Raw genomic sequence first — 18,431 nt, forward strand, 5'->3', positions numbered from 1 at the left:
AGAGCTAGTAAACACAACATTTAAGTTAAAGTTTAATGACAGATAAGGGGTTGCTACCTTAATTCTTCAGAGATATCATTTATATTTATTTTAATAACTGCCTTAAATGTCTTTACCAGAAAGAGTGACCAATGGTGAGGATCACAGATGCCCCCACTATCCCAAGGGTGAAGACATATTTGTTCTGGGCCTTCAAGCTGCCCCTTGACCTCTCGCTCTGCATCGTCATTTTCCCTGCTTGGGGGCTTGCTCTTCCCTGCAGAAGGGCAAATTTCCAGGAGCTGTAACAGATGCAACAGCTCTCCTGCTTTGATTCAAGACAATTTTTTAAACCTGAATACAGAGAACAGGAGCTCAGAATTCCCTTCTCATATCAGCCTCGGGTCAAAGAATGATGAAATCATAAAGTTGAAAGACGTTTCTTCACTGAACCATGAACCTCTATAATACTGCTGACAAGTGACCCCCAGCATCCTACTTCACACCACGTGTGACACCCTTCCTGACCATAGCTCATAATCAGCAACCCAAAACAACAAGGGGCAAGTTTTCTACACTTTCACTTTGGGCCTTTGATCTCTGGCTAACTCAAGCATTATCCAATTCCTGCTTAAATCCACCCTTCTCCTTCCAGTAGCCCTTACCTACTTGAGAGCAGAAGCAAGAGAGAGAGTGCCCTTCCTCGCCTGGATCGCCCCCTTTCTCACCACCTGAGCGTGATGATCACCTTGCACAGAACAACGCAGGGCTGAGGCAGGCAGCTACCAACAGTCCATCTGCCTACGCCATGGTGGGAGTTGGTTTTCCTATGTGAACTACCAATTCCTGGATGCTCGGCAGCTCCACTGCCCACTCCCTTCCCCAGAGTGGGGATGGGGACACGAGACAGGATTAACTTCCAGACTAGGAGACCCATTTCTGGGGGCCTATTTACAGGGCAATGCAGGGACCTCATGGCCTCTTGCGTAGGTGTTCCCTTTGTGGCCCACATCTGCTGCTCCGCTTTCCAGAGAAAAACACTCCTCCAAAAAGCAGGACCCTTTTGGAAGGTAGAACTCTCTTCTCTCTCACAAAGATACAGTCGCATCAGAAAGCAGAGGCAGGAAGAAGAGATTATACCAAGATTACTTGTGGGCAGGGCCAGGGAAAAGTTGTAACATATGCCAAATGGGATGGCCACAGCAGCATGCTCCCCCAACCCCCCAATTCATGCTCTTTGTCTGTACTCTCCATGAGAAAACTGGCACTAGGAAATGAATTTTACACCCAGTTCCTATTCCTCAATAAGGGACAGCAGGGAGTTAGGGTAAGAACACGACTCTGGAGTCAGACAGACCTGGGTTTGAATCCCAGTAGAACCACCGACAAGTCTCATGACTTGGGCACACTGAAGAACTGAGCCTTAGTGTCATCTTCTATAAAACAAGGCTAATGCTATCCATCACTCAGGATTGGTAGGAGATAAAATACATAATGGAACCATAAGCTCTCAAAAATGTGTCCATTCTTTCTTTAGTATGAATTTACGTTAATGTGTCTCTGCTGCCAAATGAAAGGCATTGTCCCATGTGAAAGGCATATCAGCCATCAGTGAGAAGGTAGAGGAGCAACTGGGAGAAACGGGGTTGAAGTTGGGGTGGCCACCAGGCTTGCTGAGTTGTAACAACACACAAAACAACCCCCTCATGGGTCTATAACTAATGCTGGCATTGCCTATGAGACTGTAGCAGGAAGAGGGCAAGGAGAAGTGGGCTGAGTCAGGGCTGTGGGTGGCTCTGGGGACATCCTTCCCAAGTAAGGAGGGGCTGCACCAAAGGACAGATGAAAGGCAAGAGCACCAAAGCTATGGTATGGTTCTAGTCCAACAGATTGTCCCAGGTACCATGACCCCCACTCTTAGCAGACAGGGAGTCCATGTGGCCCTCTCCCATCTTTTGCTCTTTAACAGGCTGGAGAGGCACCCAGAATGCCTGGTTACCCAGATATTTAGGGTCTGTGCTACATCTTGTCCACCAAAGGCACATTGGGCCTGAGTCTATATCACATTGGCATAGCCCAGCTCATTCTGCAGAAGGTCCTTGTCTGGCTATGAGGCATGCTTTTTTTGTTGTGGTGGTGGCGGTGGTAAAACATACATAACGTGAAACTCTTTAAGTTCGGTGGCATTAAGTAGATTCACACTGCAGTACAACCATCACCACCATCCATCTCCAGAACCCTTTGTCTTGGAAAACTGAAACTCTGCATCCATTAAATAATAACTTCCCATTCCCTCTAACCCCAACCCCTGGCAACCACCATTCTGTCTCCATGAATTTGACTATTCTAGGTACTTCATATAAACGGACTCATACAATATTTGTCCTTTTGTGACTGATTTATTTCACACGGTATAACGCCTTCAAGTTCCATCCATGTTGTAGCATGTGTCACATTTTCCTTCCTTTTTAAGGCTAAATAATTCCATTGGATGTATATATCATATTTTGTTCATCCATTTATCTGTAAATGGACACTTGGGTTGCTTCTACATTTTGAGTATTGTGAATAATGCTGCTATGAACATGGGTGTACAAATATCTCTCCACACCCCTGCTTTAATTCTTTGGGGTGTACATCCAGAAGTGGGATTGTTGAATCACATGGTAATTCTAGGTTTAATTTTTTGAGGAACCATCATACTGTTGTCCACAGTGGCGGCACCATTTTACATTCCCACCAACAGAGCACAAGAGTTCCATACGAGGTTTTCTTTATTCCATAGGTGGGGTCTAATACACCTGCATTCCCCAGGTTCAGGTCACTGCTGACTCAGTCTTTCTGGCCGCTGTTAGGGCTCTGACTTTTCAGCATACACTTGCAGCTCCTCTAGAGACGTGGTAGCTCCACAACTTTCCTGTCCTTTAGCAGATTCCTTTGGTGTTTGGCAGGCCCTCTCCTTTTGCACCCACAGCTCATGTCTGTCTGGGGCTGGCAGCCTCCCTGGGTGAGGGTTGGGGCTCTGCACAATGCCCAGCAGGACACTCACATTGAGGATTGCCTACATAGTGTGATGGGAGCCAGCCCTGGTTAAAGCTGTGATGTGGCAAACCCTAGCTTTGTTGTCCTCACCACTCCAGCAGCATACACCTCTCTGTTCTACACTCATACCTTTCCCAGCTTTATTCTTAAGAGTCTTATTTTCTACTGCAACTGATCACACCTGACAAAACAACTGGACAGCAGTGCTTCATCTTGAAGATGAAGATTTTCAGGATCCATTTGGAAAACTCCCCAAAAGAGGAATAAGGGAGTTAGGATAAAATTTTGAGGATGAAGGCTCAGAACAGAAAGCCTCTTATATCATTCTATTAAGACAAATAGGTAAGCCCTCTCATACAACAGCTCTGTGCAAATTAGGAAACGGTGCCCTTTTTGGACCAGGTGTGCAGCTCAGCTAAAAGGCTGAATAGTGTGTAAATTACAGACTAAATATTGTGCCAATGATACAAAGGCGCATTCTTTGGGCACATTCAGCCTTGGGGGTGCATGGCTTGGTGAACAGGTTCCATCTCTCCCTCCAGAACCTGGAAGGCACACAGCTTTGCAGGCAGAGCTGGTGCTGATTTTCAGCTCCCAGTCACCTGCAGTGACAACCATAAGCGGTAGCTTTGGCTGTTGACAGTTCTAATAATGTTATTCTCTCCCACCATCAATACCTGTGGGCAAAGCATTTACAGATCATGCTGGCAGGAAGATTTTCTTTGAAGACCATAAACTGAAGGTCTATTGACCACTCTTGTAGAGATCCGAGAACAGACAGAGTTCTCCTTACACCAGGCAGGAAGGCAGCCCAGAGGTGCCATGGGCTGTCAACTTGACATGCCCCACCAAACACCAATCCACAGCCCTGGTCTCCCTCACCAGGCTCCACACACACACACAAACACACACACACACACAAACACACACATACAACCACACACAGCATCTCACCTGAGCCACCTCTTCGAAGTCATCGTGCCTCTTCTGTAGGGCCCGGGCTCTATGCAGGGACTTCCCAACCCCTGTGTGTTTGCTGAGAAAGGCCTCACCATGGTTTTCAATCCAGTCCAACACCTGGTCAGAGGAGGAACAGAGAAACAATGACTTTCTGGCAGAAGGAAAGACATGTGACAACACGTGCGACTGCTAGAGTCCTGGAGTCCCCATCCCAATCAGAAAGCAGCGGTCCAGGTGAAAATGTTCAATCCACTGTGGATTCATGGGATTTCACTGCTGTCATTGGCAATATAGCAATCTCACCCTTAACTAACTTCAAGTCATCCTCTTTGGTCTCCAGAATACCTGCTCGTTACTTTTTCAGTGTTCTCAGCCTTAATTAGTCCATTATTTTAAACAAGTTACACAGACCATCAGGCACAGTTTAACCCTCTCACCACATTTACTCCAACCACATAAAGTCAGACATATCGGTGAGAAGTTAGGCAGTGTCAGGTCAGGGCAGTTCCTTGGCCCTCATTCCACCATAAAAATGCTCACGGCAGCGGCAACCAGTCATGGGGTCCTGCCTCATGGTGCTCCTGGGACTCTCTTCCTAATCTTGGAAGGAGATTCCAGAGCAGTCAGTCCCCAGATGGAGCTCTGCTCAAGGGAGCTGATCACCAGGACAACTGCCCATTCTGGCTTCTTTCCACCCCTCTCCTCCAATCAACCAAATAAAGAAAGGTCTTTGAATTCTAAGGTCTTTAGTATCTATGACTCTCTTAGGAAGCGGTGGAGACGCCATGTTCTTCCAGGCTTAAGATCTAGTGATTTTGCCCCAAGACATTTTCCTTGGTGTTTAGAGAAGCTGGAACAGAGGTGGCTGGTGCAGCAGGGGGATGAGTGAGGGGATGCTGAGAAAATATGTTGTCCCGAAGGGCACTTGGCAGGGAGAGTGGAAACCCGTTAGTAAAAGCCTTGAAACGTAGGGAGGATCAAAGCATTTAACATCCATTTTGCGTTTGCCCAGATGGCCTAACAAAAATGTGCGCCTCTCAGAGAGAAAGGAAGCACTTCACCTTCTGGTCTCTGAGGAGCTGGCGCTCAATAAATCAAGTGGCCACAGAATTATGTACCAAATCAGAATTATGGTACAGACTCACCTGTTACAGATCCTGCCAAGACTCAACGGAGCCCACTCTCCTCCTGCTATACTGAACTTTACTTTAATGTTGGATTAATGAGGTACTAGCCTTCTCAGATTTTAGAATGACTTTTGGGGAAATGATTTACATGAACTAGGCCTGTTTAAAAGAATGCTTTAAACCATTTTTCTGTTTCTTCTGCAGATTGCCCTGTGGCAAGCAGGCAGACCAAATCATTCCATGATTCTGTGGAGCCAGGCAGGGGAGTTCTGGCTCTGCAGAATCTAGCCTTTGGCTTCACTTCCTCTGCCATTTGAGATAAATTATTGCCTGCAATTGTGCAAAGTATGAAAGCCTTCAAAGCTTTCAGTGACAGTATCATAAAGCCCAGACCAAGATGGTATTAGTTCAGAGAAACACCCCTATGAATATAAAAATGAGGTTTAGCAAACACCCACTTAACAAAGCCAGAAGGTCAGGTACTTATCCACTAAAATGAAGAAAAAAACGGCTTTTTAAAAAATGACTTTATCTAAACATTAGGTGTAGAGATTTTAAACATTTTACATAACAAATTCTGGCAATACGTTTTTTGAATATTCTGGAGGAACATCTGTAAAAACAAATTGCAGTAGTAAAGGAACTGGATTTTCACTTTTTTGCAAATACTGAAAGGCCATACCCAGAGGAACTTTAATATTCCTTTCTTAGAAGAAAGAAGGGCCCACGGTTCTCCAAATAACTTACAGTGAAATTTCAACCAAAAAAATCAGGAGAGTGCGTTGTTACTTGCTTGCCATGGTTTGGTCCCACAATTCTGTATCGTAAAGGGGATGATGAGCACCAGCTTGCAAGGTCAAAGATCAGTATTTCTAATCACCAAGTTCCCTATATATTGCGTACTATGAACAGTGCATTTTTACAATTTTTATGCATATTTAAACTTTTATTAATCCCCTTATGAGAATGAATTGAAGCTTTAGAATAATTTTTATATACCAAAAAGCTATCTTGCAGCCTTCCATGAATGCTTTGGAATTTACGACAGACTTTCAGATTACAAATTTTTTCTTTAATTTAGTTTTGAGCAGCTGAGTATGATCTGCTTGTCCAGCACTGTTTTTATTCATTTCATTTCATTTCATTTCATTTTTTATCTCTAGCTAATAAAAGTAGTTATTCTAAAGCAAATTGGTTAAAGAGGAGTGTTTTTCATCCACTAGTTCACAAATGGTTAGCTTTTATACTCTCTGGGGGGTATTTCATAACTTTTAAACTTTTTTTAAAAGCAGTTTGTTTCCTGTTTAAGTTATTTTGCTTTCTTTAAAATGTCAATTCATTTTCAGTTGGTGACACTTAGTTTACTCAATTAGCTCTACCGTAACCACTTAAAAATCGATATATTTCATACGTGAGAGGCTTTCACTTAAGCATAGCTCTGCTCTGTGATGTTACATTGCCTCATTCAGTCCAGCTTCTGCCATTAGAACTGAAGCTGCGGGGAAAACGTGCAGCTCAGTGAGGATTCAGGGACTGCACGGAAATCAGTTTAACAAATATAAGGCAATGGTTTAAGAAGTGAACACGATTAATTCAGTAATACATAGAAACTGAAAAAGTCCTTGAGGACAGATAAACATAATCAATACATGAGGTGTTGTTTAAAATGCTGATTTCTGACTGTTTTGTTTCAGATAGTTCATTTAGAGCCAGCCTGGCTTGATACACACATTTGGACCACATGGTCCTTTGACCCTTGATTCCATGTCCCCCATCCTTGTCCCCCATACTGTCCAGTTTCCTGCATAGACTGCTCAGCAGAGAAAGGTGCTTCTGAGCAGACACCAGCAGCACCTGACCATTACACTGCACACCGTAAATTAAGGCCCAGCACTGGAAGTCTGGATGTCCCTCAGTTTCTGGTGAGTCCCAGAATCTGAACATCATTGGTTGAAGAACACAGTTACTAGCCATACCCCGGAGCCTACCAAAGTGTAAGCACGCATCGAGGTAACCCTTATTAGCTGCCCCTTGTTTAATTTCTCTGATCCACAAGATCTTATATAAAACATTCAATTATCAGTTATAGTCAGGATAGTACAGGATAGTTAATCACGCTTAGTGATAGCTTTGAATTGGTATTTAAGCATTTCCAACAATAGGAGGTTTTATCTTTTTGTTTTTATCTGAGGGGTCCTCAGGATGTGGGATATGAATATTCACATATTGAAAGAGATATCTACTAGCCTTATTGTGCCCTAGTGCAGGTCGCTGAGACAGCCCGGGGTGCAGTATTAAACAACTGCAAGCGAGGCCCTGACCCCAGGAACTCGGTCTAAGTGGGTAACAAGCACTAGACGCGAAATCACACAATTCATCATTAATCGCAAAGGTGAAAAGTGCCAACGAGCAGGGAAGGCTTCTCTGAAGAAGTGAGAACTCTGAAGAAGTTAGCTGAGACCTGAGAGAATGGCACTTCACCAAGTGAGGAATTAAACAGATCAGCAGGGCTTGAGTAGGACGTGGGTAGGAAACAGGCCCAGAGAAGGCAGGGACCAGACAGTGCTGGGCCCTGGTGAGCTGAGTCTGATTCCAGCATTCATCCTAAGAGCCACTGTAGGGCTGGAAGGAGGAGACAGACCTCAGGAGACCTGCACTTAAAATGATCGCTCTGACTGCTTTGTGGAGAATCAGCTGGAGGCAGGCGAGAATAGAGGTGGGAGAACAGGAGGTTACTGCTGAAACCCTGACAGGAGGCGATGGTGGCTCAGATGCGGCCAACGGCAGTGTGGAGAGACAGGTTTGAGTAATATCTAGGGGGGAGCATGGCCAGGATTTGCTGATTGGGGATGGGGGTGATGGAGAGGCAGGAGGAAGGCTGAGCCCTAGGGCACAGCTTGAATCACGAACCGCACGGAAGGAGGGACTGGTCACCCCAAGTGAGTTACGAGGGATTAGCACACAGGACATCTTTTCTGAAGTTCTCTTCCAATTTTCATATTTGCACTCTGGCTTTGATAAATGACAGTTGTGCCTTTGAACTTGAGTGGGAAGTAGCACCCAATGATAGCTGTCAATCTGATTCTGGCAAGATGTGCCTTTCGTTTCAAAGAAGCAATTTTACATACTAAGGTTTAAAAATAAATTATAAATTGTTAAAATAGCTGGATATTAATAATGAAAAATCAGGGACACCAAATCCATTTGAAGAAGACACTTAGGCATAAATGGAATTAACCATGTGTTCTTGAAGGGGCATTCCACCGGGATACAGTTTTTGAGGGGCCCCTTAACCTGACATGCAAAGTTCTGTGTGGCCAGCCCCACCCCATCTCAACCCTGCCTCCAGTGAATTCCTGCCTCACCCCTAAACACCCCAAAAGCTGCTTCTCACCTCCTGAGTTTTGCCCTCACTATTTTTAACTTCATTTGAAATGTCTGCATCATTTTCTCCCCATATCAACTTCTCAGGCTCCTTCCTACTCAGCCTTTAGGCGCCATCTCAAAATCACTGGTTTTGGAAAGGCTTTTCTCTTTAATAATCCACCCAGGCTGGGGTGATACCACTCTTCTCTGATTCTTTTCAAACCACAATTATTGCTCACAGCCAGTCTCTCCCACTAGACTCTGACCTCCTTGTGATCCCAGGAGACAGCATGGTACTCAGCACAGAGTGGTTTGCTTAAGACATATTGAACTGAACTAAACTCAAACTCATCCCCCCGACACACAGCTTGGGGGTGAATGTCTCCAGTTCCATACTCCCATCATAACTCTATCTGAGCATCTCTCACAGTCTGCATTCAAGTTCTCTTTGTGTGTCTCCACCCTTTCCACTGCCCCACTTGGCAGGTAGTTAGCTCCCGAAGGAGTATGGGGTTTTCATCACTGTGTCCTATCCTTTCACCCTCCCTCCATCCCCAGCATCCCTGCCAGCACTGCACATGCAGGAGACACTCAATGAATGTTTATAGCCATGGATTGTCAGGTGCAAATACAGCTTAGGCACCCTGAATGGAGAGGCCTGACCTTGCCCTGTCATTGGGCACAAAAGCCCAGGTAAGCTGGGAACCCCTCACCACCACAGCAGGCAGGCAGTCTTGCAGACAACTTGTAAAGCTCTTCCTTCTTTCTTGTGCCCCAACTTTTCAACCAGAAATTAGTCCTTTCCCAGAACAGTCTTTTCCAAGACAGATACTCACATCCTGAACCGGATTTGGGAGCCAATCTAACAGTCATTATGCATAATTCCCTAATCACCCCCTTTCTTCCTCATCTAATTGTGTTTATTCCAACCAGCACACAATCAAGACAGTGCTTTTCAGGGGAGGAGACAGTTTTTTCTAGCTGCTAAGGAGAAGAGAAAAGTCCTTTTGAAGAGAACTATTGATATTTTCTGAACAGTGGCTATGCATGCATCTGAGTTAATGGGAGAAAATCAAGGGCCTAGCCGCTTTCTGTCTCCAGACTCTGATTTTTTGGATTCTTCTAACATGATAGAATCTTAGTGTTAGAGGAGACTAGGGTCACTCAGCCCAGTGCAGGAGGCCCCTTTGGAACCAACTTTGGAACAATGTTTTTAAGTTGATATCTAAGCTCTACTTACATATAAAAGTGTTTTAGGTTCCTAAAACATCATTAAAATGTGGCACCAGAATGATCACCCTAACTTATAGACACCATCCTTGGGGTCAAGAGGAACCTGGGTTCTTGTCCCAGCTCTGCCCCTAACCCGTTGTGGACCAGCTGGGTGTGTGCCTTCTCCTCTCTGGACCTCACTGCCTCAAATGCAAATGTTGGATCAGACCATCTCCCTGAATCTCCTTCCAACTCGAATATTTCATTATTTTATTCTATTGAGGGTGCAGCAGCTCCCCTCCTTGGAAGAAGAGACTATTGTCTTTGGAGAGTTTGCTCTTTGTCAAGCACGAGGGAGGCCAGGTCATGCTGCTCCTCATCTCCTCTATGCTTTGGGGATTACTACCCTTGGCTAAAGATAGTATCTTACCCAAAGCTGCACCCCTTCCCCGGTTGGCCTGCACCCAGTGACAGACTCCTGTGTATAAAGGCCCAGTTCTCACTCCCCAACATGGGACAGCCCTGAATGGTCATCCAGTCTTCAGAACAGCCCCATAGGGTTGGCTGGGGATTCCCTTGAGATGACATTGCAGCTCAACTTCACCCTCTGTCTAATCCTGCTCCTTCCCTTCCCTTCCCTTCCTCAGGGGTTGATTCCAAGACCACTTCCTAATAAATGTCCTCTGGCTAGCCCCCTGTGTGGACACCTCCTCACCCTGTTTAGACTCTGATCCTCTAAGCTGAGCTGCCCTCCCTTCATGGATGCCCTCCTCACTCCATCCAGGCTGTGACACTGCATACCACAGCCCCTGCTCCTCATCGATGGCCTTCTTAACCTGCTCAGTCTCTGCACCTATGCTGGACCACCCTCTTACACAGATGCTCAGCTCACCTTGCTTGGGCTCTGACACCCTGCACCAGGTTGCCCCTGCACAGGGACTCCTTCTCACTCCACTCTGGATCATTCTTCCCTGAGAATTCCCAGTGCTGGGGTGCCCTCCCACCAAAGTCATCCTCATCCACTTGGGCTCTGAATCCCTTGGCCACTGTGGCCCTCCCTCCTTATGGAGATACCGACCTTGTTCAGCCCCACTTAAAAGGAAGAGCCTCCCCTTTCTGGAAACATTTCTTCACTAGCTCCTCAGACACCATCCTCACTGAGAGTTCCAGTGGCTCACTGACCCCTACTGCAGTCCTCTTTTCTGAATCCTCCTAGTTCCCAGCCTCTAAGTTTTGGGATACCCGAGGGCTCAGTTCTGGACCTCTTCTCTTACTTCTTGATGATCTCATTCAGTTCCATGGCTTTAAATATCATCTATGTGCTGGTAATTTCCATATTCACAGTTCTAGTCCTAATTTCTCTCCTGAGATTGAGACTCATACACCCAACTGCCTACTCTTCCTCTGCAATTTGGCATATAACAGGCACTTCCAACTTATCTAAAACAGAACGCTTGATTCCAGTCTGCTGCACTCCCCTTGTCTCCTGGTCTACCTTGTCTCAGCCAAAGATACCACAATTCACCCAACTGCTTAGCCACAAGCCTGAGTCTTTTCTTATTCACTCTTTCTTGTACACTGTTTCCACCACAACCACCCTAGTGTAGGCCACCGCCTTTCCTCACTCACCCACCAGCCCTCTAAGTGGTCTCCCTCCTTTTACTTTTGACAGGGCCATCCACACGGTCCTCAGACCTATTTCTATAACCATAACCATGACAGTCCCCTTATTGAAACTCTACAATTGCTTCCGATCACACTGAGAAAATCCAAATCCTCTCCATAGCTTATAGGGCCTGACTGGATCTGGAATCAGCCTATTTCTCCAAACTTCTTACTCCTTTTCCCTGTTCTCTCTTCACCAGTCACTCTGGCCATGCTCCCATTTTCGTGAATGCACGCAGCTCATTCTGGTCTCAAGGACTTCGTAGGTCCCATTTCACATGCCTGGAAGGTCTTCTTAAGCACCTCCGGTGGCTTGTTCATTGAGCTCTCTGCTCATCCGTCCCTGGCTGTCACTATATGATCTACCACATAGCTGTTTGTTTGTGGTGATGTTTTTCCCTCTACCTCCTAAATTTAAGCTGCATGTGGGCAGAGCTTTGTTTGGTTCACTGCTGTGTTCTCCAAGAGCACTTCCTGACAAATGAGTGAATGAACTCAACCAATCTGATAAAGGACAAAAACCATTAAAGGAAATATAGACGTTTTGCAAGTACATGTGGAATCGAATGCCAACTCTCTGATTCCCTCATCTGGCTCTGTCTGGTTAAGCATCTTATATGAAATGGGTTATTAAGTTTGTGTTGCAATTTGATCCATGGCAAAACAACCAAGAAGTTTTATTTTTTTTAAGTAAACTTTAGAACTCCTCCCTCTCAGCAACTACCTGCCAGCCCCCAGCCTCCAGACTCTTTGGAAAGCCATCATTCTGAGGTCAGTGAAGGAGAGTTTACATGCCATCAGGTGTCCACAACACATTTTGTTCTGTTCAAGGCTCAAGTACACACGACGTGAATGAGCACCCAGGACGGTCCATCAAATCATTATTTCTGTCTCCTTGCACAGAATACTAAGCGTTAGTTCTGAAGGAGAACGGCTCATACGCTGCCAGTACCACCCAGCTTCCCATCGGGCTGCGACTTGAAATGCCCAATTACCAGCAATTTATTTCCTGTCCCCTCTTTGGAACAAGTATGATCAAAATAAATGTCTTGCTATGGTGCGAGAAGCCATCATTTTTCTGAAAGGGCTCAGCTGAAACTCATTAGCAGTGTATAGTCTCTCCTTCCCCTGAGAACTGTGGTCCTTTCTCCTGACAGACGCGATGCTGAATGGAAGCTGGCTAAGAGACCAGAGGACCCAAAGTTTCAGCCCCCTCCCTCGTTCCCTCGGGCCCCTCCACTCCCAGCCAGCCCACACCTCTCCCTCCCCAACAGAGCCAAGACTGAGCGACTGGAAGTTGCTTTTGCCTATGGTACCTCCCTGAGAGAATCTCCTCACTCTGGTCCCGCAATGTCTGTTTATGGTGTCACCATACTTTTCACCACTAAAGCTTGAATCACTTAAGTCAGAGGTTCTCAAACTTGAGAATGCTTAAGAATCACCCAGGGTTCTTTTCAAAACATAGGCACCACCTCACCCACAGATTCTGAATCAGAAAGTGTGGAATTAGGGCCAGATAATTGTATTTTTAACAAGTCCACCAATCTGGCCAGATGATTTTAACGCCAGGAGTCAAAGGGCCACCTTTTGAAAAATATAGTTCCAGATTCACACTTGACAAATCCCTTGTTGTCCATAACAAAACGGATAGCAATTTCCAGTGACTTTTTTCACAAATGCTCTCAAATCCACACTTGCCTCATCACCCTAGTTCAAGTCCTACGGCCACAGCATGACTGTGGGTCCCCGGATCTTTCCACTCCAATCCAGGCCCCTACTGGCACCAAATTATCTCAGACCTTCACTCTGGTCACCTGTTTCCTCTGCTCAAAATCTTCCAATAGCTCCCACTAGTTATAAAGTGTGAGTCTTTTATCCTTTAGCCTGGTATTCAAGGCTCCAGAAATAGCATGTTGAGGTGAAAGATATGCTGCGCATAGGGGTTATCGGAAAGAAGTGACCCTGGATGGTGACTTTCTTGTTACTTGTTAACATAATAATAAAAAAGGAATTGAGGACACTAAAGGTGTTTAAAATTACCCAGATCAAGAAAGGCCTGAGGCTCAGTAACTCCTGAGAAGGGGCCTTTTCCTCTCACTGCCTCCCAGGCCCCACCAGCCTCCCAACCCTGCCAGATGGAGGAATCCAGGTCCTTCCTAGGAAGGTGCTCCCCCCACACAAAGGACCACTCTTCAGGCAAAACAGAGTTTGCCTTCAGAAAATCAAAGCAAGCACCAGGAGAGAAGCCATGGTGATGAAGAGAAGAGAGGAAGATGGAAAGTAGGGCAGACAGGAATGGGGTGGGAAATAGAGTGCAGAAGGGAGGAGGAGTCCATGAAGTTCCCAGGCAGGAGAGTCTGAGCATGTCAGAGGCAAGCCTATAAAGCTCACTCCCCAACCTTGCCAATTCTAGCTAGGGAATACACAGAGAGGACTGGAACACCGCCTTCAGAACCAGTCTTCTACTAAGGGGAGAGGGATAGTGGGCTCCTTCTAAGATCAGAGACACCAAAGAGGCGGATGGGCATGCTTCCCTAAATTTTCACTCCAATCAGAAAGCCACCCTGAGAAGCAGAGCCCTCCCTCTCTCCCTGTTCTAACTCCCAGCTGAGCCTCAATCCTGCTCTTTCTGGGCATTCACCCTGCCCAAAGAATCATCTATTATCTCCTTGAATGTAGTTAGATGATTGGATTATCACCATCAAAAAACTTAACTGAGATCTTTAACACTGCTAAATACTACCAGGGACAAACGGACAGCATTCAAGATATATGCTACAAAGGAAAGCATCGGAAATGCTGAGTTAACATAATTAGGATTGTAAAGAACAAATGAGAATGGGTAGCGTCTGTTTTAGGGAAATTTGTGTTAACTGTAGAGGGCAATTTTACAACGATGGAACAGATGGAAAAGAGTGTCTGGGTGTAAGTATGACTATGTGGGTCTTACTGGACAGGCAGTTTGAGGATGAATCTCAGCTGTCAGAGGTTATATGACCTTGGGCAAGTCTCATCCTTTAGGACCAAGTAATCTATCAGGGCCTTTTGAGCAATGGCATTCCAGCACTAAATCGTAAAGCCCTCAAGGGCAGGGGCTGTATCTCTCTGCATTCCTGTTATTTAGCATAGCGCCCAGGGCAGAGCAGAGAGGTTAAGAGTGCGGACCCAGAGGGTACACGGACTTGGGTTGAATCCTCGCTCTGCCACTAGCTGTGTGAACATGGGCAAGTTCACTCCACCTTTCTAAGCCTCAATTTCCTCATCAGTAAGATGGGGACCAAACTAACACCTACCCTGCCTCAAAGTGTTGGAAGATTAAATAGGAAAAGGCAAGTGAAGGGATTAGATGCTCAATCATATTTCCTCATAAAGATGATGAATCCTGAGCTTTGATCAATAAAAGTTTTATACACACATTTAATCCCGGTAACAAAATCTCAGGGCTGGAATCCAACCATCTCTCTGATGTTTCAATCTCCTCCTCAAAGTACCCACCAAGTAGCCAGTCGGTTGAAGCTGGCTCTCCCTTGTGTATGTTCCCTGATCTGTCTGGGACTGTGCCTGAGCATTTTCCATCTTGGATGCTTTAACCCTTCCTTCGTATAGGAAGAGTTCATTACTGGACCCATCATCATTCTGGTCACTTTTTTCTAACTAATCATTCTATGTGCAACCCAAAGTGCTCATTTTTTATTATGCAAAGCTGTCAAGTGGATTATATAATGCCCAAACTGGTTTAGTATGATTAAGGGGCTATAGTCACTAGAGCTAGTGAAAGACTGAATATCTGGAGTTGAAAAAAAATTACTCTTAAATCCTTTTTTACACATTCTTTGGCAGGCAAGAGCTGACAGAGTAAGAGCTATAATTTTCCATGTGAGGCTCCAGAAAAACCGATAGAAACAGGTGAGATTCATTTGTAGTACAAGAACTATGGACTTTAATATTAATACATTCATTCAGAATGGAAAGTCACTGAGCCAGATAAATCCTGCCATCACTGCCTCTCACTAGCTCACCTGACTGGACTGCTGAAAAACAGAGACATTGTTTTTAACGGAGAGCAAGGTATCCTCAAATGTGTCACTGTCCCACCCACACCGAGACCACCCTTACGCCTTCCAGCCTTACTTCCTACTTTTGCTGCCAGGAGCAGCACCCAGGTAGACTTCCTCTTCCCTGTCCCCTGGCTGTACCTTAGCTCTCTGCTTCCTGGACTTCCCCAGGAACATCATCCTCCTCTCCTCTGCCTGAGCTCCAAGGGCCAGTGCAAATCCCACCCCAATCACAGGGAACCTTTCCTGTTCTGACTCCACCAACCCATTGGCCTTGAACACAGACTTGTGCCATTCATATATCCTTAGGTGTATTTGTCTTCTCTCAGGTCAGAGACCTCTACTCCTAGCCCAGGGCCTTGTACATAGTAGGTGTTCCAAAACACTTCATCAATTTATTCTTGCCAAAAATAGAGGGAGAAGAAGAAGGAGAGGCAGAACAAGATGGCCCGCAGAGAGTGCTCAAAACAGTTGCTCTGGCTATGAGAAAATGGAATGGAATTTGCGTCTTCCAGCAAGATCAAGAACCTAGCTTCTCTTGTTCCTCTCACCACAAAGTCAGGTCTATCTGGGCTTGGAAGTAGTCCTTTACATCCAGGGGAAGCCACAAGAGTTAGAGGAGAATAACAGACAGAAGGTGAAGATCGGCTGGTGCCGTCACGGAGCGCCCTTCTTGGCTGTTGCTCAGTACTGTCCCACTCTAAACTGGAAAAACAATAGTACTGAAAATTATTCCAGTAGCAATACTATGGCAGTGTGCCCTACCCACACCTTTCTGCAGCTTAATGAACCCAAGTTCCAGTTTGATCCTTAGAGACTTATTTCCATTGCTTCCAAGGCCAGCAGGGAAGAGAAAGCCGTTGAGACCCAAGGGAGGGCTACGACAGGGATGGCTTTGTCAGGCCAGTTCTGGCTGCAGATATTTAAATGGAATCTCTTTTCCACTGGAGTCCATCTTTGGCTTTCATGTCTCTGCTTTACTCTGCTTTGGGCCCTTAAAGGGCAAAGTATTCCTACTTGGGCAAAGACCACCCCCAGAAATGGCAACGGGGCAAGGAGTCAGGCAGGCAGAGGCTGGCTCGCTCTCCCTCCCTCCACTAGCAGGAGTCCCTGTTTCTTTCTCTTCTGCACCTCCCCCCACCTTCCTCCTTCTCTTTCTCCTCCCATCTCATGTACATCTGATTCTCCTCTCTCTGTCTCTAAATCTCTCTTCCTTTCTCTTCTTCCCCCATTGTCTGTCTGTCTTTCCCTGTTTCGGGGTATGTCTATGTGTCTGTCTGTCTTTCCCCCCTCTAGGTAACATGCATGTGTGCTCCCCATCTCTCTTCCTGTCTTTCTCTGTCTCCCTGCCTCCTCTCTTGTGTGGCTTTTCTGTAGGAGACCTGGACTGGGCACCAGAAGACTTAGCTTCTGGTCCTGGCACTACCATTAACTAGCTGCTTGGTTATGGCCAGTGGTTATGGCCAAATTACTTTACATCTCTGGGCCTCAATTTCCTAGACTATATAGTCACTTAGACTGGATGCTCTTCAAGGTCCTTGACAGCTCTGAGATTTTATCATTGAATGAAATGGAACTCAGCCGACCCAAGACCCACGAAGCAGTTGCTACTGTAAAACAGGAGAATCATGCTGGGGTGCCCAACAGCACAAGCACCAGGGGGCGCCTGAGTACCACTCAAAGATGATGTGACCCAACCCAGACAACTGATGGAGGATGCACTCCATGCTAGGCAGGCAGCGTGCTAAGCCCTGTACCTGTATCTCATTCAGTCCAATGAGGTAGATACTATGACATTTCTATTTTAGAGGTGAGGAAACTGAGGCACCAGAGGTGGGGCGACTTGACCAAGGTCATACAGCCAAGACTTGTCAGAGTGGGGCTGAAACCCAGGCCGCCTGACTCCAGAGCCATGCTCTTATCTAAGTTCTATGTTGCCCCAGCCTCTGATGCTCGCTCACAAGCTTCCCACTGAGGCTGCTGAGTAAACCTTTCTGGATCCCAAATGTACTCAGGAGTCTTAGATCCAGATTACAGGGTTCAATCAATTCTCTCCTCTTCAAGACACCAACTCTGACTTCTCACGCTTCTGCCTATAACTGCTCCATCAATACTCTATTACCCTGCACGCTGACTGGCATGCTGTGGTAGACCTGCCCTCTCTATTTTCAAATGCGTATGTCTGTGCCATTCTAATCAACCAGGCATCTTACCAGAACCTTCACAGTGCTGGGCCCACTGCAGAGGCCCACGCTTGCTGACTAACTAATGAGCACTGGGATACTCGGTGAGCACTGAGGGTATGTCCCTAAGTCCTCTGCCTGGGTTGTAAATATCTGGGACCCTCAAGACTTTCACATCATAATTCCTGTACGCAGGCTCCAGCTACTCACTGGCAACTACTGGATGGATTGGGATGGAGGGATAAATGGCGTTCCCTTAACAGAAGCAGAAATTGGGGGTCCTCCAATGATAACTTCAGCTCAAGCCAGCAAATACAAAGAGAACCCCAGCTTCATACCAGACACAGCTAAGAGCCGTAAGGTGCAGAGGGAGGAAGAAGCCATGGTTTCTACTCTCAAGGAGATACCGGAATAGAAGAGATGAAACATGCAAAATCAAAAACAATAAACGTATAACGTTTCTTGGAGTCAGAAGACCAAAGTCCAAGTCTTTCCCTCTGACCCTTGAGTGGATTACATCCAGCAGCCTTCTGAAGCTCAGACACCTGTCGGGCACTAATGGTGGTTTGGGTGTCAGGGAAGCATTTGAGACCCATCACCAGGTTTGGTAGCTCTTGTTTTTCACATTTTTCTTTGAGCATCTGTCCCAGTGTCAAATACATGGTGAGAGAGAGAGCGAGCAAGTGGGACACTGGGTGAAGGAAGTCGTGTTTCAGAAGTCATATTCATACATTCTGAAAAGTACAAGGAAATTAACCATTCTGGGGAATTCAGTTTGAAAATTTCAAACCTCATCACATCCACTTCATAATCTGCTTGTTTTTCTTCAGTACCAACAATGT

The 18,431-nt window shown here is 46.0% G+C and overlaps 1 protein-coding gene across 38 annotated transcripts in view; it reads right to left on the minus strand.

Annotated features, from left to right (window-relative positions):
* Positions 1–18,431, minus strand: part of KALRN (kalirin RhoGEF kinase) — a 635,442-nt gene that overhangs the window by 341,321 nt on the left and 275,690 nt on the right. For all 38 annotated transcript variants that reach the window (XM_070583665.1, XM_070583666.1, XM_070583679.1 and 35 more), the window contains one exon: positions 3,976–4,098. In XM_070583665.1, the coding sequence (XP_070439766.1) occupies positions 3,976–4,098 (123 nt within the window). The remainder of the gene's footprint in view (positions 1–3,975; positions 4,099–18,431) is intronic.

The sequence above is a fragment of the Equus przewalskii genome, chromosome 18 (assembly GCF_037783145.1).
Source record: "Equus przewalskii isolate Varuska chromosome 18, EquPr2, whole genome shotgun sequence".
NCBI classification, from domain to species: domain Eukaryota; kingdom Metazoa; phylum Chordata; class Mammalia; order Perissodactyla; family Equidae; genus Equus; species Equus przewalskii.